Genomic DNA, 14905 nt, shown 5'->3' with positions numbered 1-14905 from the left:
GAAACCAGCCTCTGGGCATGCAGGAGGCAGCTGTGAACTTGGATCCCTCCAGGGACAAGCAGAGGCGCCGCAGGTGGTCTGGGGAGCTGAAGATGCCAGCAAGCGCCGTTTGCGACCTTTGCACGGTGACCGTGGAGAAACAGATCAGGTGAGGAGAACGGGTTGCTTAGGAGGACAGGGAGTCCTTGTTTAGCAACCACAATTGGGACCGGCAACTTGGTCGTTAAGCGAAGCGGTCGCTAAGTGGGAAATCACATGGCCACGACAGTGCTTTCCCTTTTCCCCCTCCCCTGCCCTTTGGAATGCTGGGATAATCAGCAAGAAGGGAATTAATGTTTCTATTTTCATTCATTGGAGAGGAAGGGATTACTAGAGAGTAAGCAGGCACCCAATGGGGAATACACATCAGAAAGAACGTGCTGGTGCCAGCTGTTTGCCTAGCATGCTCCGGGCTGGGAGCCGTGAGCGTGGTAGGCAAACAGCCAGCGTATTCCTCATTGGGTGCCTGCTTACTCTCTTGTAATCCCTTCCTCTCCAATGTCTCCGCTCTGCGAGGGGGGGAAATAAAAGGAAGGGTCAGGCACAGGGCAACGCACACTAACTGACTGTAATGACGAACATGTGACTGAGAGAGAGAGAGACTGCAAAGGTCGTCAGTGTGCCCCTCGGTCGCAGTTATTTTTTCAGCACTGTCGTAACTCGGAACGGTTGCTGCGTGAGGCAGTCAGTAAGTGAGGTCTACCTGTATACAGATGGATGGGCCATTTTTCTATTCCTCTTAGTGCCTATGATAGGGAATATGGGCAAGGAAGACTCCAAGAATTAAAAGCCAAAGCGACACAGTGTTCCAGGGGCAGAAAAGGGAGCAATCAATGCTTCCTAAGGCTGCGACTTTAAGGGCAGATGTTTCTCCCGTGCCCATGAAGAAGTGGGCGAGTTACCAGTTTTCCCCACTGCCATGGAATAGATTGCATTTCTATGTTCGGGCAGGGTGGGCGTGCTCCGGGTCCCCTCCATAAAACGCCGCATCTTGTGGGACCAAGGAAGCCTGCTTCTCTGTCGCGGCCCCCACCTCCTGGAACAGCAGCCCCCAGAGATATAGATGGCCCCCACGCTCTGGGAGGTTCGTAAAAGCTCTTAAAACCTGGTTTGGGTCCCAGGTCTGGGGTTAATATTTGGAGGGGAGGGCTGTCGCACAGTGTTTTATTAGCTGTTTTCAGTCCAGGCTGTCTTGTTTTATTTACGCTTTTAATTATTTTATCTTGTATTGGATTGTGTAAACCACCCAGAGTCTGTTGGAGGGGGCAGCTACAATAAATGCAATGAACTAAATTAATTTCTCTGGAAACAACGGCAGTGCTTTCTAAGGTTACGCCTGGGCGTCCATCAGCCAATTTTCATACTGAGCTCACGTACCATGGATGAAATACCATGGGATGAGTGTACAAGGATGGATGGATGGATGGATGGATGGATGGATGGATGGATGGATGGATGGATGGATGGATGGATGGATGGGTGGGTGGGTGGGTGGGTGGGTGGGTGGGTGGGTGGGTAGGTAATGGATGGACAGACAAACAGACAGACATTGTCTCCCTGCATGCTTTTCCTTTAATGATCCATCTCTTCTTTGGAGAAGGGCCCTGCTTTAGCAGACCCCCGCTGCTGGACAGATGTTCATGACTTAAGGTCCAGTGCCTGGACGACTGAGGTCCCTTCCTTTCCCCAGACAGGAAAGATTCAGTTCTTGTCCATTCAGCCAGGAAGAACCGGTGCTGGTGCTGGGTGGCGAGGCTGTTTGTCTCCGGCTTTCATGCCCGTCTGACCAAGGCTCTGCCCTTCTCTCAGGGAGGAGGCGGCGTGGCGCCTGCAGAAGACCCTTCAGGACTGCGTCTTCCGCTTCCAGGACTGGCTCTGGGCTGCCGAGAGGATGGTGGCCTCCCCCAGGTCCTCACAGGTCTCCTACGCCGACTCCAAAAAAGAGCTGCAAAGGTTCCGGGTAAGGAGGTGGCTGGCTCTTCCGGAGTTGTGGCCAAGATAATACATACCCCGGCTGCTGTTTTAGACGTGTGTCGTTTTTTCCCTTTTTCAGTCTTTCTGTTTTTATTTTTTTTTAATGAAAAATGTTTTTTAAAATATTTAATTAAATTATTATTATGTTACTGTTGTTCTTGTTGTTAATATTGTTAGCCACCCAGAGTCATTCATTTGAGAGGGGCGGCTGTATAAATTGAATGAATAGATAAATAAAATAAAGAAATACTAAGCTACTTCCTCGCTCCCCTTCCCCAGCAAGGAAGGATTTGATAGCTCTCGGGATCTGCGGAGATAAATGCAGCTCTTTGATTGCCAAAGAACAACCAAGGGCCAAAAGTAATAGATTAAACAAATGAGGCATTGAGAGTCTATTGCACACCTTTCTGGGGCAAGCCAGCGAGAGACAGAAGATGCTTTGTTCTCCCTGCTGCTCTGAATAAGTCTGTCTAAGGCAGTGTTTCTCAACCTTGGGAACGTGAAGGGGTCTGGACTTCAACTCCCAGAATTCCCTAGCTGGCTGGGGAATTCTGGGACTTGAAGTCCAGACCTCTTAAAGTTGCTAGGGTTGAGAAACACTGGTCTCAGGCACGATGTCCGAGACAGAAAGGCAAGTGGGTTACTGAATACAAAGGTCCATCCGAGTCTTTCTGACTCCTTGTCAGCATATAACTTAACTGCTAAGGGAGAGGAATGGGGGTTCAAGGCAATTCAGGAGCTTCATCCTTGGGCTTAAATGGCGGCGGTTAATAATATAAAATCAATGGGCTTGACCCTGTACTAACAGTTAGATCAGGATGTGATGGTAGACCTCTGAAGAATCTGATCTCGGCCACGTGCAAGAGAAACTCAGAGGTTCCCCTCCTATCAGATGAACAGATGGACTCCCTGGATGTTTCAGCACAATTTGCAGCTCAAACATGTGCTTAAAAATGACTTTTCCAAGCTGCAGACAGCACATATGTCGAGAGAAAAACAACACTGTGGAAAACATATGCCCAACAAAGATTAGAAATACTCTATTAAATATGGATTGACATGGAAGTGATCTGGGCTGGTTTTCTTTCAAAAGCACCCCCGTGCCAAAACGGGACAGGAGGGTGGATGAGCGATGCAAAAGTGATGGGATCTGGAGAAGGCCAGGTTGTCCTTCCTTCCTGGGTCCTGCCCTGTTTGGGGGAACTCTTCGGTGCTGTTGGTCTGAACCCTCCTGGGACTCGACTGTTTCTTTTCAGACTCTGCAAAAAGAGATCTCTGAGAAGGTCTGGCCTTTGGCGTCCTTGAACAGGCAATACCACCAGCTGGTGGGGAAGGGCAGCGTCAGTCCACACCTGCGGTCCTCCCTGCAGCACATGAACGAGCGCTGGGAGGAATTGCAAACTCGAGCCGCTGCTATTTCCAGAAGACTGCAGGTAAGTTTTGGGGACCCTTGACTTGGAAGTGATGGACCTTCGCTTTAGGCTAAGGCACGCTCTCGTGCCTAGGTATGGGTTTGGGGTCACGTGTGGACAGCCAAAGGAGGTTGTTGTTGTTGTTGAGTCGTTAAGTCGTGTCCGACTTTTCGTGACCCCATGAACCACATCGCGCCAGGCCTTCCTGTCCTTTGCTGCTTCCCTGAGTTGGCTCAGTTTCACGCTCATTGCTTCAGTGATGCTCTCTAAACATCTCATCCTCTGCCGTCCTCTTCTCCTTTGGCCTTCAGTCTTTCCCAGCATCAGGGTCTTTTCCAAAGAGTCCTCTCTTCGCATTAGGTGGCCAAAGCATCTGAGCTTGAGCTTCATTATCGATCCTTCCAATGAGCAATCAGGGTTGATTTCCTTTAAGATTGGCTGGTTTGACCTCTCTTGGCTCCGAGAACGTAGAGCAGCAGTGTGTTTTCATGTGCTTTCGGTTCATCTCTCAGCATTTTGTCAACCAATGGGAGGAGTTTGGACAGGAGAAGGAGACCATCCAGGTGCGGCTGATGGAACTGGACCTGCGGCTCACCGACGTTGAGCACTTCTCGGGAGGGACGTTGCTTGAGAAAATGATACAGCTGCAGGTAAAATGGACTCTGTGTCCGTCAAAAAGAAGAGAAGGTGAGCGTGTGCTTCTCTGCCCACCCTGGCTGGTTCCTGCATGATTTTTCCTAACGATTCATCCAACTTTTTAAAGATCTGGTATCCTAGCCTCGGATTTGGCATCCTGCAGTGGTCGGCCCTGGGGGAAAAAAACCGAGATGTTTCTCAGTTATTTTCTCTCAGACGTGGTCAGCATCCAGCAATGGCTGAGAAGTGGAAAAATGTAGATGGATAAGGATTCTGTAGAGTTTAGACCAGTGTTTCTCAACCTCAACAACTTTAAGATGTGTGGACTTCAACTCCCAGAATCCCCCAACCATGGCTGGCTGGAGAATTCTGGGAGTTGAAGTCCACACATCTTAAAGTTGTTGAGGTTGAGAAACACTGGTTCGGACAAAAGAAAGCTCTTCATATCTTCTTCTTCTTCTTAGTTGCTTCTTTATTCATTCTCCCAACTTATTACAAGAGAAGAATTCTGGCGTGACCAAAGGTTCATGTTTTTCATGTTGGAAAGACAAGTAACAGATTTTACTCTTTCCTGGAAGTATTTTTATTGATTGATTGATCACATTTATATAGTTACAGTATTTGACCAAAGCCGTGTCTCTCAAGATTCAGGATGATGGCACTTTGACTGAAATTCTTGAAAATAACAGTCCATGTGTGGGTAGAGATCCTCTTATAATTCTTCCTGCGATCTTGGCTTATTTTTGACATTCTTAGAGGTACTGGAACCATTTTTAATTTTTTGGCAAGTTCTAGACCTGGTTCTGAGGGGTTTGTATGGAAAAGACACCTCTGGGCATGGAAATAAGGTGTCTTGTTCACCTTATCCGAATAATTATGGCCTTGCCCTTTTTTAATATGGAAAGGCAGAATATGTATGTAACAAATAATTGTGCGCTCACAAGCACACAGACTTTCCCCCATTTTTCATCTGGCTAGTGTTTAGCTGGCTTGCACGACAGGTTAAGGCTTCATGACTTTTGTCATTCGGACATTATCCTGTCATGTTCTGTGAATCAAGCCATCATGTTAAGCCAGAATGTAGTTTACTTATTTGAGCGTTGTATGTTCTGTGCACACACCAGTTGTGATTTGTTAACATGGGTTGGGTGTGTTATGTGGACTCACCCCTTAAGTACCTTTTATAAAGGGCTGTGGAATCTGTAACTCAGGCTGTGTGAACCTGGCACCCCCTAGACAGGTTGAACTTCCAGCCCCGTCACCGGCTACCTTAAAGTATTTATTAAATTGTATTGTCGAAGGCTAATTTGTTAAATTAGTTTGTTCATCGACCCTCAAACATTTATTATATCAATCTCAAACTTCATGAAAGGGTTGATGAGCTGAAGTTTGGGGACCCCTGCTTTAGACTAAGTTTAGTCTTAGACTTTAGACTCACACAACTTGCTAAAACCTAAACTTAGATTAATACAATGTGAACAACTGTGTTCACACCATAAGCAACACTGAAATTAATAAACTATATTTAGTATAGTATGGTATAAATTATGCTATATTATAGCTTAACATGATTGCCTGGTTCCAGGCTCCCAAAAGCTGAATTTCGCAGTCCAGATATCTGAATGTATTGATGCTGGATTTCCACAATGGACTCAACCTCATTTTAATCTAGTCTAGTCTAGCATGTTGTATGGACGCTGCCTTAATATACTCAGATATTCAGGCTGAGCGATTCAGCTTTTGGGAGCCTGGAATTCTGGTCATTTATTTTTAGTTTATCAACTTGCTCACGGGGTAGGCAACTTCAATCCTTAGTGTAGGAAGTCATCCCCAGCTTGTGCTCTCCAGGTCTAAACTCCCACCGTCTCTTGCCAGTACAGAGTGTAGTCCATAAATAGGGTCACACACTTTTTATTGGCTAGCTGGGCCATCTCATGCTTTTTAAAGAACAGAAAGCCACTTCGGTTTTTCACATTCTCCCCCACCCCTGAACCCACAGGTCATAAGGACTACGAACGTGGCATTGAACAAAGGGAAAAGTGGGTTCTCCCACTTGCTGTGGGATTTGATGTTTTGGCCCAGCAGAGCAGCGGAGGAGTGGCAGATGTGCATCCGAAAATCTGACCAGTGTCCCGCCCCGGTTGGTCTCTGTCCTCAATGTCCAGGCGTTCCAGCAAGATGTCCAGGCCAATGCGGAGCACGTGGATCATCTCCTGGTATGTGCAGAGAGTTTGATCCAGAAGAGCCAGCCGGAGGATGCTGAGATCTTGGAGGAAGACCTGAAGGAGCTGATTGGTTTCCGCCAAGCCGTCTTCTCGAGGGTTTTCCAGTTTCAGCGGCGGCTGGTCAGCATGAGGCTGGTATGTCAGCCGTCTCCTTGGCACAGGAAGGCATCAGCCCTGGCACCATCAGGCTGGCTTTAACTGCATTGCAGAAGCACAGAAATCATTCCCAGATGTTGTGTTCAGCTGCCTAAATGTCTCTGGATGTGTGTGTGTGTGAGAGAGAGTGTGTGTGTCTACTCATAGAAAATAAGTTTCTAGTCCATAAGACTGTGAAAGCGGGAGTGAATCTCAAGAAATTCTGGCACCTGAGCAGATTCTCTAATGTTCTGCAGAATCCCTGCCTGTCATCAGAAAGGATAAAGAATTTGAATATTATAGTTAAGTGATCTGAATTGGTGTAGAACTTGGGGTGCCTTTTTAAGGAACAGCTTCAATTATGTGTTGGCAGGGGTTTTTTTCTCTCTCTCTCTCTCTCTCTGTTTTGCTTCAGCTCTAAGGCAACCCCAAGCAGAGCTGAGACCCTGGGGTGCAGGGGGAAAGAAAGCCCCAACTTTCCTGCCTGTCCTGCCCCCTGCCCTGCCCCGCCCGTTTGTCCGAAGCAAAAGAAAGTCACCGGTTTCTCCAAACCAATTAGGTTCTGGTTCAGATGCATTTCGGAGAGCCGCTTACACGGGATTTCAGCCGGGGTGGATCCCGTGTCCCCAAATTGCTTTGTGCAAGTGACGACGAGGCAGCCTCACCTGTCCTGCCTGCAGGTCTTTGAGGACGAGTGGGAGTCGGACCGAGACAGTGACGCGGAGTCTGACTGCTTCACGGAAGGGTCCCTGCAGTGCCGCGCGGGGGACGCTGAACCCGCCGCCCCAGTGCCCGAGGCTCCCCGGTGCCATTCCACCCCGCAAGCAGCCCTGCGTTGCAAACAGCGGGCTCCCAGCGGCGACCCCTTGGCTGCAGATCTGGAATGGGATCCTTCGGTGGACGTGGGGGGATCCACGTCGCATGACGAAGATTCGTCGTACTGCAGTGCCGTCGCGGGTAAGTGGGGCCCGTCAGAAGCAATATATATTCTGATACGTAGTTCGGTACAAACCTCGCGTACTCTTAAGAGTGCCTGCTCTGTCCTGAACGGAAGAGAGAACTTATAACGCTAATGGTTAGAAATATGAATTGTCCTTCTGAGCAGGTGGTCACTGCTTTCCTTCTCTGAGGTCAAAATTCAGCCATTTCCAAAAAGGTTGCCAGCTTTCTAGCAACAGTAGCGGTTATAGGGCCTCCTTCCCACGGCACGTTTATCGTTGTTTTGTATTTGATGTGCTACTGTATTGTTGTGCTCTTGAACATTGGTCTCGGACCGTAAATAAATACGTAAGCAAGGTATTGAGCTGGGTGGGAAGGAGCCCGAAACAAGTCCCAGAAAAGTGCGGCACTCCCTGGAAGTTGCGGCTTTCTGCATCTTCTACTGCTTCCATGAACAGCCCTATTCATCTCGCTCCTGTTTGGAAATGAAATCTGGGTCTTGTTAGGGTGGGCTGCTTAATCTGTAAGGGGCCCAGTGGCTCAGCTCACTCTGTTATCCCTCTGACAAGTTGGAAGAACCATAGATTCCAGTTTAAAAAAATAAAACGGGGGGGAGGCGTGCGACATGGTGGGACCAGGAGAATTGGTTTTCTTTGCATTAAATATAGATAATATGATTGGATACTTTTCTCCCTTCTATCACATTCAAATGTCAATGTCTTAATTTTGGGGACCTCTGGAGGGGCCCCCGAGGACTCAGATTGTGCCCCCGTAACTTGGAAAAAGACCTGGATTTGCTTTTCTCTTGTAGGCTTTGGCCAGGTAGACAATCTTCGCCGAAGGTGTTGGTCTTCGCGCTGGAGCTGTGGCAAACCAGAAGAATTCTCTTTGGTGCTGGATGGGGTGGTGCTGCCCCAGACAGACCCAGTGCGTAATCTGGGGGTCCTCCTAGAGTCACGGCTCCTGCTTGAAGGGCAGGTGGCAGCCGTGGCAAGGAGGGCCTTTGCACAACTTCGGGTTGTGCATCAGTTACACCCTTTCCTGGATTGGGATGCCCTTCGAACAGTCACTCACGCCCTTGTTATCTCCCAGATAGACTACTGCAATGCGCTCTACATGGGGCTACCCTTGAAGAGTATCCGGAGGCTACAGCTGGTCCAGAATGCAGCCGCGCGGGCTATTGTTGATGCCCCAAGGAGGGCCCATGTAACGCCTCTGCTCCACGAGCTGCATTGGGTGCCAGTTTGCTTCCGGGTCCAATTCAAGGTGTCAGTTATCACCTTTAAAGCCCTACATGGCATGGGGCCAGGTTACCTAAGGGACCGCCTCTCCCCTATGACCTCAACCCATCCCACCCGATCACACAGAGAGGGCATGCTTCGGACCCCCTCAGTGAAAGAACTTCGACTGGTGGGGTCCAGAAGGTGGGCCTTTTCTGCGGTGGCCCCCGCTCTTTGGAACATCCTGCCCCCGGAGGTGTGATTGGCCCCCACACTCCTGGCCTTCCGTAGGGCTTTGAAGACCTGGTTCTGCCACCTGGCCTGGGGTGGGGTGGGAATACCTCAAGCATGGGGATGGCTAACCCCATAGAGGCCTCTGCCTTCAACCTCAGGTTTTTCATCCTCCTGGTCTCCCCTTCTTCTTTTTAGTAATGTTTTAATTAGGTTTTATGTGTTTATATATTTTATGTTCTAATGTTTGTTGTGAATCGCCCAGAGTTCCCCCATTGGGGGCAGATGGGCGGTTGAAAAATGTAATAAATAAATAAATAAATAAATAAATAAATAAATAAATAAATAAAATGGAGGAGTTTGAGAGAAGGGGGCAGTGGGGCTTAGGCCCAGGGCGAGTTGGAGAAATGAATAATTGCTACCCCACAACTGCTTTTCTGTTTAAAAAGAAAATCCTGGAAGAAATGCTCTAGGTTGGCCTGTACAGTACTTGCATTTTAAAAGACAGGTAGACTGCCCCTGATGGGGAGGCATTCCTCCCGCTGCTGCGACTAATAGCTCCTGGCAGGTGCCCTTCCTTGCTTTGGGTTGGGTGTAGAACTGACGGAGACTGTAAATTTGCAAAGCTCTTTGATGGTTGTGGTGGGGAGGAGAACCAGGAGCCTCTTTCTCGCTGCGCTTTGCATTCCCTGTTCTCTGGCAATTGCGCAGGTGCAGAGCAGTTTCCAGGAGGAATGGGAACAGTGCAATTGCTTGGGGGCCGACCAGATGAAAACAGATATTTCTGGTAAGTTCATTTCTCTTAAAAAAAAGCAGCCGTATGATAGGTTTAGCCCACTGTTTGCTGTTATAGTGATGAACTATCTGACAATAGCCGTTGACCTGCTCCACAAATTGTATACAAGTTGTCCTCGTGCAGTGACAACAATTGGGACCAGCAACCCCATCATTAAGCGAAGCGATTGCTAAGTGAAACCACCCCTGTGCTTACAATCTGACTTCAGCTTTCCTTTGCTTTACAGACCTGCAAAGGTCATAAATGCGAGGATTGGTCGCAAAGTTACTTTTTCATCACCGTTGTAACTGCGAATGGTTGCTAAAGAGGACAACCTGTGCTGTTTCCTCCATTCAGAGATCACATATCCAAAATTTTCGGTCAACATGCCGTTTAAAGCTACTGATTCAGAGCAGGTTTAGCCAACTGGATGTCCTTCAGTTTTGCTGGGATCACAGCATTCGTCCTCCACCTCCTCAGCCAATGGTGTGGTCCTGCTGCATTGGGAGGGGGAAGCTGCTTAAGTTCTTTAAGGTTTATCTTTCTGATAGTTGCTGAAGATTCCTTAGTTTGCAGATCGAAAGCTTTGTTCTGGAGCCAGATTTCAACTGTGTTGTCCCCTTTGGGTAGGAAACTTCCCTCCCCAGGAGCAAAGAGCCACTCAGCTGCCAAGGAAAGGGGTCTGCTGCCAACACATCGAAGCCACAGGATTTGATCCCAAACGGATCGAGACCTGGCTGGACCAGAACTGCCAGAGCAAGATGGGGGTGCACCCAGAGATCAAAAAGGTACACTATTCTTCTGGTGAAGCAAAGTTAGAACTTGCAGAAGGGATATGAAGCAGAGGGAATCCGCCGAGTCAGAGAATTCGTCCTCCCGGTTCAGTAGCAGACCAGTGATGTCCAGTGGCGCTGTGGCTGAGAAGCTTTGTATGCAGACCGGTCTGAAGCTGTGCAGGCCGTTATTGGAGGGGGGGACATGTTTTTTCCAACAAGGATTGCATTTCCCCAGGGAGAAGCTGCGGGAATGCAGTGGGCAATCCACCGGCGAGGAGGCGGAGTGGAGACAAAAATCACACCTGATATCCCTCCCCCCTTTTATATATCAGAAATTCTTGGGGTGGATTGCTTCTGTTCACACGAGTCCAAGATGCTTTAAACCGAGTTTTTGTGGGATTACAATTACATTGTGGGTCTTTTTCCTCCTCCCTCACGCCTAGCAAGCCCTGCCTCGTTCTGCCAGGCGCGAAGGAAAGGTGAGGGTGGGGTGGAGCCTCTGGCCTTCTGGCGCCTGACCCCTGTCACGCTGCTTCTCTTCCTCCACCTTGCAGGGCGTCGGAACCGGCGTGGATGTGCTCCCACCGGCCAGGGAGCCGCAGCTCCCTCTGCAAATTCAGACGAGGGGGGAACAGACGAGGAGGCAGAAGCTCCAGCGTTGGGCCAAGAAGAAAGGCAGACAGAGCCTCGTCACCAGCCAGTCTTCGCTGGAGAAGGATCGATGGGTAAGGCCTTACCAAATTGATTGCCTAGAGCTGGTGGAATCTGTGTCAACGATAACTGAGGAACGAAGCAAAAGTGAACCCATGCAGGACCTGGCTGGGAGATCACAGATGCAATTTGCAAGGATCTCCTGAGCATGCAGAAAGTGCCTTCTCCTCTCTCCCAGCCAGCTCCCACTAAGGAGATGGGCTCACGAAAGTTCTGCCGTCCAGCCGGCTCTGCCATCTCTTGCCTTAGAACTGGCTCCGCATTGGCCATGCTGCAAATAACCTCTGTGTTTTGGAAGGGAGTTTTAAAAGCTGGTGCTGCTGCTTGCTCTGATTCTTTAAGAAAAAGTTTCATTTTTGTTACCCTCTTCTTGCGCATCTCTTCTTAGATCTCCAAGAAGACATTGCTACATTCCCAGTCAGCAGAAATTATGGTTACTGTTGAGAAAGAGTAAGTGGCTTTTTAGAACTTTTTGAGAGTAACTTAGTGTTTCTATGGATGCAGCCTGTTTCGGCCACTGTGTCATGCAAGCTGAAAAAATGGGTTAGTTTAGTAACCAGGCTGTGTGCGTTGTATGGATGTGCAGCCAGTGTGTCCCTGGCAAGGTGCTGTTGGGATTGTGACTACTGTAATTGCAAGTGTGCAAACTGGATATGTGGCGAGTGAGGTTTCCAGGTTGGGTCAGGAGGGTTCTCTCTGTACTGGACAACCTGGGAGTTGGGCAGCATACAGATAGTCCTTGTCTTATGACCGTGCGTTCAGTGACCATTTGAAGTTACAGTGGCGCTGAATGAAGGGTGGTAATGACTGGTTCTCGGAGTCCCAGTCGTCCCAGAACCCCCACAGTCATGTGATCGTGATCCGAGCACTTGGCAACTGGCTCCCGCTCTACGACCACATTGCTTAGCAATGGAAATTCAGGTCCCAGTTGCCGTCATAAGTCGAGGACTACCTGTATATGACAATCATGATGATGGTGATGGTGATATCCTGGGCCCATCTTAGGCAGAAGATCCCAGAATGGAGCACTGGTGGGATGTGTCTGCCACTCACAAGGATGATCTGTAAAAAACAAGGGTGGGTGAGATGGAAGAGGGTCAGGGGTGCCCCAACCTGGACAGCGCACATGCTGCACTCCAAATACACTATCTAAACATCTGGCCCAAACTTCAGCTATTATCCATAGCCCCTTGCAGGATTTTGACATGTGCATTTACCAATACGTACTAGTTTCATTTAATCCCACCCAGGTGCACCTTAAATATAGGGAAATCTTAACAGTAAGAATAGAGGAAGCTACGAATTCTAGATCACGGGGCAAGCTTTTGTACTCTGAGCCTGTATGGCTTACTATCGAATTGCCTCGAGCTGTGTCACTTGGACTTTAAAGGCCAGAAGAATTTGAGGTTTCCAGCAAGTTGCTTCCTTTCCATTACAAATATATTAATATAAACTAATATTAGTTTATATTAATATATTAGATATTATATTAATATTAAATTTATATTCCTAATAAGAGAGAGTATTAACTGCAGGCTTGTGGGAATCTTGGCTAAAAAATTTCAGAGGTGCGACTGACTGACTCTGGCAATTAATTTCCTGTTAATTGAATATGTGTAGCTTTCCTTTCTTGGAACAACTTACTTAGCTAACAGGATGCACGTCTGTACGTTTTGGTGAGGAACGCAGAGGTAATATATGCAGTTGGTCTGGCTGGCTACTGAGTGGCCCCTCTGAATCTAAGCTCGAACCTTATTCCCGTCTCTCTCCAGATGTGATTTGCTGCTGCCCTCAGTGGTTTCTGTCCCGCCCCAGAAGCTCTGCAGAACATCTGTCCTCTGGTTGCTTCTGACTGCCACTTTTGCAGTCCTGGTGGTGTTGCTGGCCAAGTCCTCTTTCCTCCCCATCTCTGAGCCCCCCTGTCTGCAGACAAATGGCTTTGCCAAATCCTTCCACCTCATGCTGAAATATGAGGGCCCACCCCCCACTTAGAAAGGGTTCTAGGATGGGGACACCGTCATGAACAAAGCTTCTGCAGAGCAAAGGAGTCGCACCAGCTCCTTCTGGACCTCAAGAACTCGCTTGTCCTGGACCTAAGTCAGTCTGAAGGGCCATCTTGGAGCAGTCCTCTTGCAAAGATTGGGCTCACCTTTTTAAAAAAAAGTCATCAGCGCAAACAGCCAGGATATCATCCTGTGGCCACGAGCTGCTTGGGTCACACCGACCGACGTTCGGAAGAGAGGAGCTTGTGATGAAGCTCCACCAACCTGCTCTGCATCTGGCACGTTCCTCAGGGGACCAAACGTGACTTGGGTTGTATACAACCTTGGGAAATTTGCAGCTTTGGAAGGTGGGTGTTTTTGTACAAGGGCTACCTATTTCACACCTTTGGCATCAGCCATTTTTTTTAATAAAGAAGAGAAAAAGGAGGCCGGATCGCGTGGTTGGTTGTGGCAGGAAGAGGGACCTGATCCCAGAGTTAGCACCAGTGTCGCACTTTGATCCTCAAAAAAAAAAAGTGTGCCCTGAAAACTCTCCCTGAATATCCTGTTTATCTGAGAACCTGAAGGTGTTAGGGAAACTGACAATAGCTTAATTTGTCCAGAACAACTTTGAGAAGCCAGACCTGGACTGATGGCAATGATGTAAGTATTACCTACTAAAAGTATTATTTATCCCACTACCCGATCCAAGGAACCCCATTTCCCAGCCTTCACATGACCCAATATCCTTTTGCAAAGTGCATCATAAAAATCTAGCCTGAAGGTTTAATTAACAGCTCAGGGCTCAATGCATTCCCTGTTAATGCAACATTTCAGTAAATGATTTAGTTCCTGCATATAAAGCATCTCTTCCAATTGCATTTGAACACCTGCAAAAACTTAAGTGACAGCAAGAAATCTCTCATTCTGATGTTATGAAAAGCACCCTTTGAACTTGAAACTCCTATCTGGCAGCGGGGAGAGATTTGCTAGGCACATCCGTCTTAAAATGTAAATCTATTCATTCATCCTTGTAAATACAGTATGCAGAGCAATGCACCTTTGCACCGTTCCGAATTCTGCAATGCAGTTCGCCAGTTGAAAAACACGCGGCTTAAGAAACCTAACAGAATACAGACACAGTCTATGAGGTCACACGGGTTGTAAAAAGAGCCCTTGTTGGAAGTAACACGTACGCATTTTGTGTTTTGGAAAAAACACAAATGAGTGTGGGAATGTGATGAAGTGAACTCATGGCCAGGAATAAAAAGAGAAGCGGGCTGAAAGCAAACATCATTTTAGGAGTTTTTCCTCCTGTTTAAACTGAATGGAACTCATATTGCAAGCAGTCCAGTCTGGAAATGCTGTCGCTTATCTCACCGTTCCAGTTACAAGTTATGGGGCTAAATTCTAACAGAAATGTAACTCTGAGCCTTGACTGGATATTTTTCATCCTTTTCTCTGTAACGTTACTTGCTGCAAACGGAACTTTTTTGCTGGGGAACATAAGACATGCACATGAATTAGTGGGACAGTGGTTTATTTTAAAAATATTACTGCATTAAACACTCATGGCTTTCCCTCTCCAAAGATATATGAACAATTTCAAAATAAATTAATAGTAACTTGAGAAATCTTCCTTTCCTTCACCAGCCCCCCCACCCCACCCCAGTTGTCATCTGGATGGATCTCAAATGAAAAGATGTCATCGGTAGAGAATGCTTTCCAATAGGATTACTGAAGTTCAGCTCCAGATAAATTCAGAAATTGAGAAAGGGGGGAAATTGAAAAGCGTTTTTTGAAGTGTGAACCGGGCTGGATGTAATTTACTTTCTCTCCTTCTGCCCCAA

General features: G+C 47.8%; 1 protein-coding gene across 1 annotated transcript; it reads left to right on the top strand.

The window, feature by feature from the left end:
• The first annotated feature begins 17 nt into the window (after positions 1-17).
• Positions 18-13502, top strand: SYNE4 (spectrin repeat containing nuclear envelope family member 4). Its single transcript, XM_025171163.2, has 12 exons — positions 18-148; positions 1849-1999; positions 3270-3446; positions 3938-4075; positions 6227-6421; positions 7102-7378; positions 8172-8287; positions 9523-9598; positions 10217-10374; positions 10917-11087; positions 11462-11523; positions 12846-13502. Exons 1-12 carry the CDS (start codon positions 18-20, stop codon positions 13063-13065), a joined length of 1872 nt encoding a protein of 623 aa, XP_025026931.1. The 3' UTR covers positions 13066-13502.
• Positions 13503-14905: the final 1403 nt, after the last annotated feature.

Source organism: Python bivittatus, unplaced genomic scaffold (assembly GCF_059951505.1).
Source record: "Python bivittatus isolate LINGU-HERP-01145 unplaced genomic scaffold, Pbiv_v1 ctg000310_np1212, whole genome shotgun sequence".
Lineage (NCBI taxonomy): Eukaryota > Metazoa > Chordata > Lepidosauria > Squamata > Pythonidae > Python > Python bivittatus.
The sequence above is the reverse complement of the archived record's forward strand: the minus strand, read 5'-3'. Positions and strand labels throughout refer to the sequence as shown.

Coding starts and splice junctions, on each gene's coding strand:
- SYNE4 (XM_025171163.2), top strand. CDS start 18: ATGCAGGAGGCAGCTGTGAACTTGGATCCCTCCAGGGACAAGCAGAGG. Junction 149..1,848: donor ACCGTGGAGAAACAGATCAG/GTGAGGAGAACG, acceptor CCCTTCTCTCAG/GGAGGAGGCGGCGTGGCGCC. Junction 9,599..10,216: donor GATGAAAACAGATATTTCTG/GTAAGTTCATTT, acceptor CCCTTTGGGTAG/GAAACTTCCCTCCCCAGGAG.